The following is a 14,265-nucleotide window of genomic DNA, read 5'->3' as shown; positions in this document are numbered from 1 at the left end:
ATCTTTACGAAGAGTTAAATAAAGAATCAAAAATAGAGTTCCTTGGAGATGCTCTAACTATTAGCTAATTTACTAAAAATAACTAAAAATTGAATTATTAACTATATTATTTAGCCATTTTTTGCAGTTAACTATAAACTACGCTTCAAACACTCCCAAGTTTAAGTGGTGTTTAGTTCTCCACCTAAGTTTATTTGGTGTCACATTAATAAAGATTTCGGAAGTGGTTGAATAGCCTAAAATCCTCTTTATTCAAGTCTATATAGTAAGAGGATTTTACCTTCAAATCCCTTATGTTATTATTACTCCCAAACAAACAAGCCATGTGGTCATGTTTGAATGCACCAGAGCTAATAATTAATTGAAGACATCCAAACATTCTAGCTAATAGTTTAATTATTAGCTATTTTTAGCAAATGAGCTAATATTTAGCAAGATATTTGTTAGCTAGTTAATTCTATTAGCAATTTTTTAGCAAACTAACTATTAGCTCTAGTATATTCAGAAAATATTTAAATATCAATTACAAGTATTAAATACAAGCTTAACGAGGCTTTAATAAATTTGTCTAGTCTTTAGTCTTTTAGTTTTCGTATGTATAATTATTTTTATAATTAGACTATATTTAATACCCGTAATTATTATTCAAATATTCAATGTGACATAAACTAAACTTTAGTTATATGGAAACAAACACCCCTAAGTTCCGCTCCAACCCACCTTCAAATATATATATGGATTGAGATGAATACGAGAGTATACCAATAATGATTTTATGTGGGAACCAATTACAGTCTAACTAGTTACATGCATGTACATTAACTGTTTATAGATCTTGTTTCAGGCCTCCTTTGGAATGCAGTTTTTTTTCCCGTTTGTTGTGTGTTTTCTTGTGAAAATAAATGGATTCCTGTGTAATTTCTATGAAATCCCTATATTTCAAAGGGGTCTAAATATTTAAACACGTTCTAAACTGTTACAATGATTGTGTTGTATTTGAACTAGTCGTTGCTACCATATATCCGACATAAATGCATTTTTATACGTCGAGAAACAAACTACAATTTTAATACAATGTCATCTTCCAAGAGGTGACTCTAGCCTCTAAGGATGTTCCTAAAACATCCGACTTATATGATAAATCTAATATTTTAACATAGATATACATAAAATTCAAAACTAATTTTTGACAATGTTATTAAGAATATTATTAAGTATTTAAATATTTTTTTGTATAATTTTTTATGTACATTATTTTCTCCCTACAGCCAAAAAGGTGAAAATCATCCGAATCCGTATTCGAATAGACATCCGAATTTTATATCAATTATTTAAAAAGTTATCCGAATTTTATATCAATTATTTAAAAAGATATAGAACAAATTTAATATTTACTTTTTGTGAAAATTAATAGCCTCAATGCTAAAACAAGAATATAAATTTACATAGCAAATTCTATATGTTATTTGTTCACAATCGAAGAAAGAAAACAAAAAAAACTTAACATCCGAATAAATATTCGGATCCATCCCTAGGACTCAGCCACTCAAGTGACACCAAACACTATGCTTTGCGGTAATCAGGCCATTTCTAGTAGGACATGTAAACATTTGTGTAAATTGCATTATAGACTATACTATTTGTAAAATCTCTACTACTTATTAAGTAAGCAATAGTAGTTTGCCTCTGACGCGTTCTGTCGTTCTGCCTTCGTTAGTCCTGCGCAACAAAATAAACAGTACATGCACAGGTTTATACACCACGTTCTGTTCCATCTCTCAGTAAGCAATATAGAATCCACAGCTGCCCTTATAAGCCATGTTCCTTCACTCTTAATGCCCGATGTGGCACTAATAAAATAAATGGCACGCGCCTATGGTATTTTTTCGTGCGGCCCAATGAATTTTGTGGATCTGAGGCCCATTCAATCGTCCAGCCCACAGAGGGAGCGTGGGCGTGACCTAACCTCCTCCACCACGGCCGCCGGCGGCTCCAGCACGCGCGCCTTCTTACTGAGCTGGTGTTCTACTCCCTCACAGGCGGCGGAGGCCAACCTCCGTAGAAAACTGGAGCAAACCCTCGCCGCTGAACCCTCCAGCCCGCTCCACCACTACAACCTTGTAGGTTTCGTTGTCCACTGCATTGAGCCCGTGGTCGCGCCCGCGCTTCTCCGTTGCGCCTAATCACCTGCTGGTTGGTCCTGCCGTCCTGCGCGTGCAGGGCGTCTTCCTATGGGACCGCGCCGAGGCAGAGTAGGAGGGTGATGGGGAAGAGGCGCGGAAGCTCCGCGCGGAAGCGTCGGAGCATTTTCTCGCGGCGGCCAAGCTGAACCCCAACGATGGCGTCCCCTTCCGCTTCCTTGGCCACCACTATGCGCGCGGCGGTGACAATCAACGAGCGGTCAAGTGCTATCACCGTGCCGTGACCCTCAACCCTGACGACTCTGAGCTTAGAACACAGCATAGCGTAGAACACAGCATCTCCGGTAGCGTCACCGTAGGCCTCGCAAGTAAACTGACATGCCTTCTCCGCTTTCCCCTCCGTCTCCGTCGGGAGTCGAGACAAAGGGTGCCAGAGTTAGTCCCGGCGCCGTGTCGCGAGCGGAAGGAGAAGGACTGAAGGAGGCGACGTTGCAGGTGAAGCAGAAGGTCTACGAGTTCTACAAAGGCACGGTGGAGCGGGTCACGGCCCCGTGCACCGTCTCCGCGTTCCTCGAGAAGGGCGTCCTCTCCGTCCCCGAGTTCATTCTCGCCGGCGACAACCTCGTCGCCAAGTGCCCCACCTGGTCCTGGTGCGTTCTCCTTTCCTCTCCCCTCGCTCTGCCTCCCTCTAACCGATTTAGGTGGTTGCTGATTGGTTGGTTGACTGATTGATCTGGTGTGTTTCGTGTGTTCACAGGGAAGCGGGCGATCCAAGCAAGAGGAAGCCGTATCTCCCCGCCAATAAGCAGTTCCTCGTCACCCGTAATGGTATGCTGCTACTGAACTGAGTTCCTATCTATTTTCCTGTATCCGCAAGTTGAGTATTGTGAATGCTGCATTATTGTTATTGGCGAGTAGAATTGGACAATTTTTAGGTTTATTTTCCCATACCTGATGTAGTGTATGAGATCAAACATTTTAGTTTAGAAAAAAATTCTGTTGTAGTTGAAACATAAACACGGGGAAATAGAGAAAATTCGAGGGAATTCATTCATGCCTTTGGACTACTGAATTTACTATTTTGCTGTTTAAAGCTTGTAGTTTTCGAATTATCTCAAATCATTGAAAATTTTTGATTTTTTTATTACTCCCAGTGCCCTGTTTAAGACGTGCCATCTCGGTTGAGGAAGAGTATGATGCAGCAGGAGCAGAGGTGGTTCTCGATGAGGATGGCGAAGGCTGGCTTGCAACACATGGAGTGCAAGGTCAATATCCTTATAAGTGCTGTTTGGTTTTCCACTCTGAATTTTATGATCTTAACTGTTTTTTTTGGGTCCGTTGCTCATGTTAGCATCAAAGCCAGAAGAGGAGGAAGACATTCCCTCTATGGACACCTTGGACATAGGGAGATCTGATGGAATAAAGTCTATCCCCTCTTACTTTAGCGGTGGCAAGGATGAAGAGGAGGAAGATATACCTGACATGGATACTTATGAAGACACAAGGGATATTTGGTAGGGAAGATCAAAATTCTCTATCTTAAACTGGGCTAAACGAAGCTGCCAAAGTTACTGATTCCAGCTTTGCCTTTCTGTTCTAATTGCAGGCTGCTGCTGAACCATCATACTTTATCGCAGAAGAACCAGAAGATGACAACATTCTTCATACCAGAACATATGATGTTAGCATAACGTAAGCTCTTTTATTGCCTACAAGATTGGATCCAAGCATAATGTAACGGTTGTGGAGGTCGAGTCAGTGTTTGTTCGAAGTGCTATATGTTAATGCAGATGACAGCCACCATCTTCCTCACGTGTTGCAACAGATTTAGCCTTTATCTGTTGCTATCAGCGCATTGTGTCTTGTTGATCCCTCATTTGCATGGCTCGACTCTATTTGTGAAGCCGACGATCAAATTTCTCCAAGTAAAAGACCTCGAAATCTTTTGATAGAGCACTACATGTTTTGTCAGACTTTTAATTGAATTTTGATTTATATGATTGCACAACAGCACACTTTAGTTTTTTGTTCTGTATTTCATCGAGGATGGCAGGTCCCTGTCGCTGTGCTTGGTGGAGCTTATGAGGCGCGACGACGTCGGCGCTGCTGCGGCTAACAGGAACAGGAATGGCAGCGTGATGAGGGTGAAGGAGAAATGCAGCGAGGAGGAGGGCGACTCAGTGTGCTCCGTCTGCATCGACGGCGGAGAGATGCTGCTCTGCGACAAGTGCCCGTCGGCGTTCCACCACGCCTGCGTTGGGCTGCAGGCCACTCCGGAGGGCGACTGGTGCTGCCCGTTGTGCAGATGCGGCGTGTGCGGCGGCAGCGACTTGGATGATGATACCGCTGAGGGGTTCACAGACAAGACAATCATCTACTGCGAGCAATGCGAGCGAGAATGTAAGTCGTATTCTTCTCTTCTCTTCTACTATAATAGTGTGTGTACAGAACCATGAAGTGATCAGAGTTTCAGACTTTTTAGTAACTTGATTTTTTTGTTCAGTTAGTTGCAGTCTGTTTCAGACTTTTAAGGTTCAGTTAGCCGCAGTCTATTTGAAATTTTCATAGTTTTTAGTTACTGAAAATCCAATTGTGGCACATCCTTTATGTTGATTGTCTAGAGTTCAGTTAGCTGCACAGTTGATATTAATAAAGTTCAGTTAGCTGCAGTCTGTTTCAGACTTTTAGTGTTCAGTTAGCTGCACAGTTGATATTAATAAATTTCAGTTAGCTGTAGTTTGTTTCATACTTTTAGTGTTCAGTTAGCTGCACAATTGACGGTGTTTTCCCATTGTTGTATCTTTATTTTTTTCCTAAATACATAACCATTTCTTTACAATCCAACAAGTAAGGCATGACAGATGTTGCTGTTCCAAGTCAACAATAGAACTGAAACTAATTGGATTATATACCCATCAAGCAACAAACTAGATAAGCTACAATGGTCCAAATAGACAACAGGTAATTTTCTAGATATCAAATACAGTCAGGATCCAGATGACTCCAAAAAAATGTTACAAATGTACCAAATGTGTCAACAAAACAAGTATCATTCCAAGATTCTAACATTGGAAGGCATTACCAACTAGAAATACTATGAACCCAAATTGATAAATATAGCAAATAAGATTAATAGATTATCCAGAAATCCATATCAATAACTCCAAGCACTATGTGCTATAACGGGAAATGTACAAATTGACATTCCAAACTCAATGTTACAATCAACAAGGATGGATCATCAAATGTGACATAGTCAAGAAGCACAGAAAAAAAGAAATGCAAAAACCAAATGGTGAAGTATTGTATTGGGTACAGGACACACATGGACTTAACCAATAAAGAAAAACAAAGAAATGGGAATAGCACAAAGCAAATAAAGATAAGTTTGGCATTGAGCACAACTGGCATCAGAAACTCGAATCTGCATCATCCAATTGATGTCCTGAAGGGGAATCCGAGTATGATCATCATTTGTTAAGCTCAATATTGCCAGATCAAAATCAAAAGAGTATAAAGGCAGAGAACGAGGGTAAACAACACTCAATCCAACAATGTGGCAGCCCAGTGATTCAGACACCAGGCTCGAAGGAAATGGTACCTGGTATGGCTGTGCAACATCAGAGAAGATAACATCAACCATGCCAACCAACATCTGGTACCTTGCCGGATGCCTGACATCCTCAATAATGGGGATCACATTGGTCCTCTTCTTTGCCATGTTGACAAGGTCTCTTCCACTCCTGTGAGAGAACTCAACAGCGTAGACTAGACCATCCTGCAACAGTGTCCAAATTCTTAAGATAACAAATTAAACAAAGACAATAATCAGCTACAGACTTAGGAGATAGAGAACTCACCGGCCCTACAATATCAGACACATGAGATACATACAACACATGGGTACCAGGAGCCTACATATATTAACAAATTGTCAGCTATAACAGCCCCACAGATTCTACTTGCGAAAAAAGCATATAGAACCCAAGCACATTTGAGTTAACTACTTACAATCCAGATGTTGTCAACACCACCAAGCACAGCAGCAACCAGCTTGGAACGGAAGGGGTTCCACACCCTGCATTCGACCTTTGTTCCATCCTCATTCTACAATTCCCAGATAATCTAACAACAGAAAAAACAGCACAAAGACACATTTTGTGCTTTTAGGCTCTCCCATTCTTGGATCCACTGAAGCATTTAGAGGTCTCTTTCTAGAACAACTTTTGGTCTTTCCCTCAGTGAGTTCAGTCATCCTCTATAAATTTTACTTCTATCTTATTGTATGGTTTATTAATCCGTCGTCATTGCTAGAACAACTTTTGGTCTTCCCCTTAGTGAGTTCAGTCATCTTCTATAAATTTTACTTCTATCTTATTGTATGGTTTATTAATCTGTCGTCATTGAATATTTGAATGTCTTGTTCTACTATCAAATGTTTAACATGTCTTGTTATGTCATGATTCATTATCATAGTGGTGATATTTCATCATGTCTCAGTTAGGCTATTGCTTACAACTGGCTAATTCTTGTAAGATTTGCATCCTCAACATTAATTTGATTATGATTATGGCTATGTAGGTTTGAGTTCACTTCCACTGTTTTTTCTCGGGAAATTGCTATGCTATTAAATCCCCATTGAATTGTTTTGTCTTAAGTTCTTGGACATGTGCCCGTCAATCGGTGGTCACATAAATAGAAGAGAGTGATTCTTGCATATCTTCACTGTTTGATCTTGGAAGCGACGCAGTGGGAATCAAGGAGCCAGCAGCTATCACTTGCACTGAAGCTGTTTTTTTTACCATAAAGGCCAGGACTGATCTTTCCTATTCATGTGTGTTGTTGGACCCACAAAGCACTGATTTTGAAGGTTTGGTGACGTCACGCATGTCAAGCAGCTTGTATCTTGTATTTGAATACATGGAGCACGACCTTGCAGGACTTGCAGCTACACCTGGCTTAAAATTCTCAGAACCTCAGGTTTACCCTCCTAATTTGTCCTTTGGCATTCCATTTGTATTGAGGTTTAAGTTCTCACTTCAAAAGATGGTCATTTCAAGTCAAGTGTTACATGCAACAGCTACTTTGTGGACTTGATCATTGTCATAACCGTGGAGTTTTGCATCGGGATATAAAGGGTGCAAATCTCCTACTTGACAACAATGACATTCTTAAAATAGCAGATTTTGGTCTAGCTACATTCTTTAATCCCAAACAAAAACAACATTTGACAAGTCGTGTAGTAACATTGTGGTACCGGCCTCCTGAGCTTTTGTTGGGTGCTACTAACTATGGTGCTGTTGTTGATCTATGGAGTGTCGGTTGCATTCTTGCTGAGTTGTTATCAGGGAAGCCTATCATGCCAGGACAAACTGAGGTACTGTTTGGCTATATTTGTTGTGATAAAACTTGCAGATGGTTACATTATAGGAATAATGTTGTATTCTCTGTCTACAATAATCCAAACAATGCTATAATATTTCTGCAAATCTGTCATTTCTGTTATTATACTATTTATTAGAACAAATTCAGTGCATAAAGGGTTTAGGAAATAAATGCTCTTGAGTTCTTTTCAGTACATGCCAGTTGGCACAGTGTAGGGCATATTCCATTAAGAATCTGAAAATGTCAAGTCATTTATGGCTTTATGCACTAAGAGACCATTAGTGTTTTAATATGTGTGTCTAACAACATATTCTTTTTATTAACACGCATAAAGGTTGTTTGACAATAGACCTATTTTTACTTTCCCGTGGACTTATACCGGTTTGAAGTAAATAATATTATCTGTACCTTTTTATCTTCATGATAAATAGTTTATTTATGAACTGAACTCTATCCATCAGCTTAGTTGCAAAACATAACATTGGCCAATCTCTTTAACATATGCTAAAGAACCATGCATTTTAACAAATGAACATCAAACAGATGTTAAGGATGTTGAGTGGAGACCAAAGAGTGGGAAGATGATTGCAGTTGCCTGCAAGTGTGTACTACTGCCACCTCACCATTTAACTTGAATCAATCCTTGTTGTCTCTGAATAATTTGCTGTCATACTACTATTCTTAAGGTGTCTCAGGAGGAGGTCCAACGCCTAGACGCCTTGCCCGCCTACCTCGCCTAGGCGTCCATGCAGTGGTCCAACGCCTTGTCTCGCCTTACCGCTTTAAAAACCATGTGTCATACTAACTTTACTTTTATTTTGAAATCAGCATTTCCTTTTCAGAGGAGGGATATGCCTTTGGTCGGCATCATATCCTGGCAATGTCCCATTCATGAAATCTGGGGTCACTTCTTCCTTTAGTGCCTTCACTAGAGGTTCTGGTGGTCAGTGGATACTTGTGGATGTTCTTCGTGGCTCTTCTGCTGAACTCGTTAGTGCACTTTGTTGGAAACCTGATGGAAGATATCCTTGATAAGTTTCATAGTGGCATTGTGAATTTTGATGCTGCTTTTCATTTCTCCTTTTATTTATTTAACTCGCTAGACACCTCTGTATCATTTCGTTGACAAAGAAAGCTAACCCAAATGTACAACACCACTCACTCAACACGACACAAACACTCAAACCCATTATGCACAACTGAAAGTTGCCTAGAGGGGGGGTGAATAGGCAAGTTAAAATTTTTTCAACAAAAACTAGAAGCAAACTGGGTAAAACTGAATTGATCTCGAAATTCACCCAGTTAACTTTGAAAATGAGATGTTCTAAAAGATCCACAGGGTTCAAAGTAGTAGATTTGAGAAGGGCACTTCTCAAAATCCACACACCAAAAAGATATGAACAAATCTTCCACGCAATGGTGAGAGAACGAAGAACACAAACAAACACAATGAGCAAGAACACAAGAGACACAAGATTTATCCCGAGGTTCGGTCACACCACCAAGGTGCCCTACTTCCTCGTTGAGGCGCCCACAAAGAGCCGGGTCTCTTTCAACCCTAATCCTCCCTTGCCGACCACAAAGGTCAAGCCCACACACTAATCTTTGCTCAAACGAGCGGGTAATACAAACTTTCTTGTGGTCTTCCACAAGATTTGGAGACTCACAAGAGACACCTAGTCGTCTAGGAGCTAGAAGCTCCAAGAGTAATGAATCCACAAAGAACTCGATGTAGTACCAAAGCTCGAATCAAGAAGAGCAAGAAGGATTTAGAGATGAAGCACCAAAATCGCAGCTCTTCAATCTCACTCAAAGATTTCTCTCCAAAGATTTGAAACGGGAGAGGCAAGAGGTGTGTGAGAGAGAGTGGGAGGTGTTTCTCAGGTTAGAAATGGAGTTTTGTGCGTGCTCTTCTGTGGGGAGAGAGGCAGGAGTGAGTATATATAGGTGGGGCTCCAAAACTAGCCGTTTTTGACTTTTCTGCCCAAAAACTGGTTGAACCGGTCCCAAAACCGGTTGAACCGGTTTTTCAAAAAGCTGCGCACAGCTTTTTGGCTGACACAGCAGACTGGCAGGAAAAAGTGAACAGTGCAAAAACCGGTTGAACCTGTTTTAAAACCGGTTGAACCTGTTTCCACCAGACAAAAACCGGTTGAGTGTCCGGTTGAGTGTCCGACTGAACCAGTATTCAAAAACCGGTTGAACCTGTTTTAAAACCGGTTGAACCTGTTTTTCCAAAAAACAATTTTGGCCAAGATAGACTTAAAAAGGTTGTACTACATACTTTTACTAAGGATTAACAAGGGTAAAATGGAAGTTTTAGATCAAGGATTTTGAGCTTTAGTACCAACACCACCCTTCTTTATGGACCCCCCTTGATAGTACGACGATTCCTATACTCAAGTAAAATAAAATATAATTAAGTAAACTCCTTGAGTCATTGGTGTCTCAAGTGATTTCTCCATGATGTTGCTTCATAAGGATCACAAACATCTTTGTCTCACCTTTTGAAGCAAACACAAATCGAGCCTGTGACTTGTGCCATTTCACCATATATGAGTTCAAATCATGGCTTCAAGTCACCTTACTGATGCATCAACATGTTGTAACTCTTCATAGCTGATTAGTTCATCGACTTAGTGCAAGTACTCTCTTCTTCACCTTAGCCATGGTACCTCGGTCTACAAGCCGTCGCTTGGCCTTCACCTTCGCTTAGTTCCTCGAAGCCCTTTCCTTGCTATCTTCACCCTATCAAGCCATTCTTGAGTCACATCCTATTGAGCATCCATTGAGAGAATCATTTCTTTAATATTGTGAACCTTGCTTGAATGTCATCTAGATATAACTGCTAAGATCAATCAAGCTCTAGTTTGATTCTCATATATTCATATATGGACTAATAGTAATATGGTCAAGCCAATTCACGATTCCTCATATCTTATTCACTTTGGCTTGACCAATCCTCTTAATCACCTCAATCTCTATTATGATCATATTTATGCATAGTGATTTCTCAGGACTTGTCCATATATTCAAACCAATATAGAGACCATATTATATCCATTTGCATTGTCTCACTGGTTATTTGACCTTGTGTTGAACTTTGTTCACTGATCATTATACACTATTCAAGTATGTTCATCATACTGAATTCCCTGTTCAACACTTAGCAAACTTGTTAGACCTTTAAATGTGTTGTTATCCAAATCACCAAAACTCACAAAAGGGATGAATGCACTTTCAATCTCCCCCTTTTTGGTGATTGATGACAACACATTTAAAGCTTACATAAGATTTGATAAATAAGATTTTGAATCCTATGATATAGTTTCCTCCCCCTAAATATGTGCATTTCAGAAAATACCAATTTTGTACTCAAATGCCAAAAGCACATATTTGGGTCAAAGTATGGAGACAACTTATATCATACTATTCATAGGATGCAGTGCGTCATAAAATAAACGTGATGCTCATGACATAGTATGCACTCATCAACTTTCTCCATCTTATGTTTTTCTTATGACTTCCCCTTTTTTTTAATTATTTCTTCTCCCCTTTTTAAAGTCTTCTAACACTTAGTTACATAAGACTAAAGGTAAGCTTTAATGCAAAATTTCTCCCCCTTTGTCATAAATCTCCAAAAAGGATACAAAGAATATAAAGGGTAGAAATTATGATTAATCAAGATTTGAACACACTATCATAAAAAGGGTCCTTATATGGCACAAAGGTAATGGAGAAGTGGCATAAGTGATGTACCTTTGCGTTTTACCTTTTCAAAGGGGTGTTCCACACTTGTGTTGTATTTAGAGTTCATTTTGCAATCTCTTGTTGGCATAATTGTGACATAGGTCCAAGATATCAAATGAATATTGTCATACTAATTGAAAGATAAATCTTGATACCTGGAGTCTAGATGTCACCTAGCATTTTCTTATCATAACAAGAGGCAGCATGAAAATTGCACAAGTATGAATTATACAACTAGTGATCATGTACGAAAAATATCAATTGAAAACCACCAATTGATACAATTTGATAGATAATCAGATCACTAGTTGCATATTACACTAAGTTCTCCTCAAGTTTTAGTGCACACATATATATGAATTCAATTGATACCTGTTGAGAGTACTTATTTGCAACTTAAAGTACCATTGGCATAAAAGGAGTATCAATTGAACATAATCATGCAACATAAGAAACATGTGCACTATTTAATCAATTAAGTTCTAGACAGGAGAATCTATAAGCTATGCTACTTCAGATATTTGTAATCCAAAAAGATGTGATACATATTTACCAATTTTAGATGACGTTGGAGTAGCATATATAAGAGAAACTCATTATCTTATGAAATGTATAGAAGATACATTTATTGGAGCAAAGAATCTTTGATACCCATCAAAATTTGTAGTGGAAGCGATTGTCTTTGCTTTAAGATTCCTTTCTAATTTGAGACTACACACATAATAGACTTGAAAATGAAGTTAGTCTCAAAGATTCAAATTATAGACCATTCTCCCCCTAAATGTGTGCATACAAGTGATGAATACTTGTTTTACCTTATGCACTTAGAATTGTGAGGTCAGGGGATTAAGTTCTACAATTTGAACCTTGGTACAAATAAAGTATGAAAATATGAAATTGCACCAATTTAAGGAATTACTCATAATCAAACGGTGTACTAATAGACATGATATGCAATATTTTAAGCCAAGATTCAAGTGCAACCTTATGATGTGACTTAAGATATTGCATATACATGCATACACTAACTTGTAAGAGCCTAGATACACAAATGTAATACAATAGTTCATGGAGTGACACACCTTTGTTCCATGCCATATGGTCTTCATTATAATCATGAATTTCTTTCTTAGCTTTTGATAGGCTTGACATTTTTAAAGAGAAACTTATCCTCTTTAAACGATCAAGAGAAACTCATTCTCTTCAAAGAACTACACAAATTCACTAAAAGAAAATGTTAGTCTTTAAGGACACAAGATATAGAATGAGCTCCCCCCTAAATGTATGCATCGAGTACTCGAATTACTTGTAACATGCACTTGATTCAATTAAGATTCTTAGAGGAGTTCATCATATATCTTGGTCAAGGCATAATATATTTGAAACAATTGAATTTATGCTAGAGAACACATATCGTTCCCCAATAGAACTAATCCATGGGGTGACATGTGGTAAATATCTGATCATTTCCTTGGAACCACTCATCCTCATTTGATGTTCTCCAAGGTGTGAGACTATAAAACATGAACTTGAAGAAATCATTAGCCTCACAAGATATAGGCTAAACTCTTCCTCAATTTGTGCATGCAAGAATACACAAAGTACACTCATGCACATCAACAATACGAGGTTAAAGGAGATGTTTGCACTATATCTTGGTTTAACATAACATGCTTTACATAGATGATGAAAATTAAACCAATTGAAAGTTTAAGAACTGAAAGTATATCAATTGAAATTATGAAGGGTAAAGCATGCTAATATGAACCTCAAACCTCATAATGAAGGATATCATATAAATATGTCACTACATCTTCATTATTTGGTTGACATAAATTGTAACTCCCTTCTTAAATCACTATGATTTCTTTTCTCTTTATGATTTCATCCAACCAGGCAATCTTGAACTTCATTCATCTTGGCATGGTTCAATCATACATGATATGAGACCCATTGAAACTCAATGATTGAAATAACCAAGACTCTTATATCCGTAGATTTTGAATCCATCTTGAAAGCACTTGGAAGGACCTTGTTCAAACACTTAGAAAAGAGAGCATTAAAAACACATGGGAAGGTTTCACAAATGATGATCCTTATATGTGGATGAAAATGAACCATCATTCTTGAAACCCAAAAGGATAGACTAAATTCCTTTAAATTAGTGCACACATATAGTTGATGTCAAAGTTATATGCACTATTGAACATTTTATAATGCAATGAATTTAACCTATACTATGGTACATCCCACTAAGGATAGAATAATAAAACAACTGAAGGATAGGAAGTTTTCATACCTTGGCCTCTTATCAACTTCATCTTACTTTAGTTGAATAGTATCCTTTAAGCTTGTGCTTTATCCAATTTAAAACAAGCACCATCTCTTAACATAGATTTTCTATGGATAAACTCAACACAAGAGATGGCATTAGTAGCACAAGCACTAGTTTCTTATTTAGCAACCCTTTTTTTTAAGTGGAAGGCAGGTGAGTTGCTAAAAATTAAGAAACCTCATAATATGGACTAAATTTCCCTTAATCCCTTATACACAATACATTATTGAATGACATAGATTTAGATATGCATGGTTATTCAATGAAGTCCAAAGGTCTAATTTAAGCCATATTATGGTGAGTGTCTAATATGGAAGAATCAAATTCAAATTAATTAGAGAGAGATAATACATCATATAGTTTTGAATTATTGATCATATGATAAGATTCATTTTTCTTCCAATTGGACCTTTATTTCATAATCAACAACTGATGTATGTCCTCAGGTGCTTCTTCTTCCTTAGTGGCTACACAAGTCACAAAGGAGATAAGATTTTAAAAAAATATGCACTTGAGATTCAGTTGTTACCACCGTTGCTACTATCTCCAAATATGATTTATACATTCATTATCGAACACCCAACTTGATCCATTGAAGGAGTGATCCTACAAAACAAGTTTAAGCTTTATATCTTGGTACCCAATTTGAATTGG

At 38.3% G+C, this 14,265-nt stretch overlaps 1 protein-coding gene and 1 non-coding gene across 2 annotated transcripts; one reads left to right on the top strand and one right to left on the bottom strand.

Moving 5' to 3' along the window:
• The first annotated feature begins 2,462 nt into the window (after positions 1-2,462).
• On the top strand, positions 2,463-4,709 carry LOC103625959 (autophagy-related protein 3). The gene is made up of 7 exons (XM_020537927.2): positions 2,463-2,791; positions 2,899-2,969; positions 3,296-3,406; positions 3,493-3,655; positions 3,748-3,822; positions 4,195-4,541; positions 4,645-4,709. Exons 1-7 carry the CDS (start codon positions 2,520-2,522, stop codon positions 4,707-4,709), a joined length of 1,104 nt encoding a protein of 367 aa, XP_020393516.1. The 5' UTR covers positions 2,463-2,519.
• Positions 4,710-5,547: 838 nt separating this feature from the next.
• LOC111589435 (small nucleolar RNA snoR60) lies at positions 5,548-5,621 on the bottom strand. The gene has a single exon (XR_004849856.1). It is a non-coding gene; the product is annotated as a small nucleolar RNA snoR60 (small nucleolar RNA).
• Between the last annotated feature and the right edge of the window lie 8,644 nt (positions 5,622-14,265).

The sequence above is a fragment of the Zea mays genome, chromosome 5 (genome assembly GCF_902167145.1).
Source record: "Zea mays cultivar B73 chromosome 5, Zm-B73-REFERENCE-NAM-5.0, whole genome shotgun sequence".
Taxonomy (NCBI): domain Eukaryota; kingdom Viridiplantae; phylum Streptophyta; class Magnoliopsida; order Poales; family Poaceae; genus Zea; species Zea mays.
This window is presented reverse-complemented; position numbering and strand designations above follow the sequence as displayed.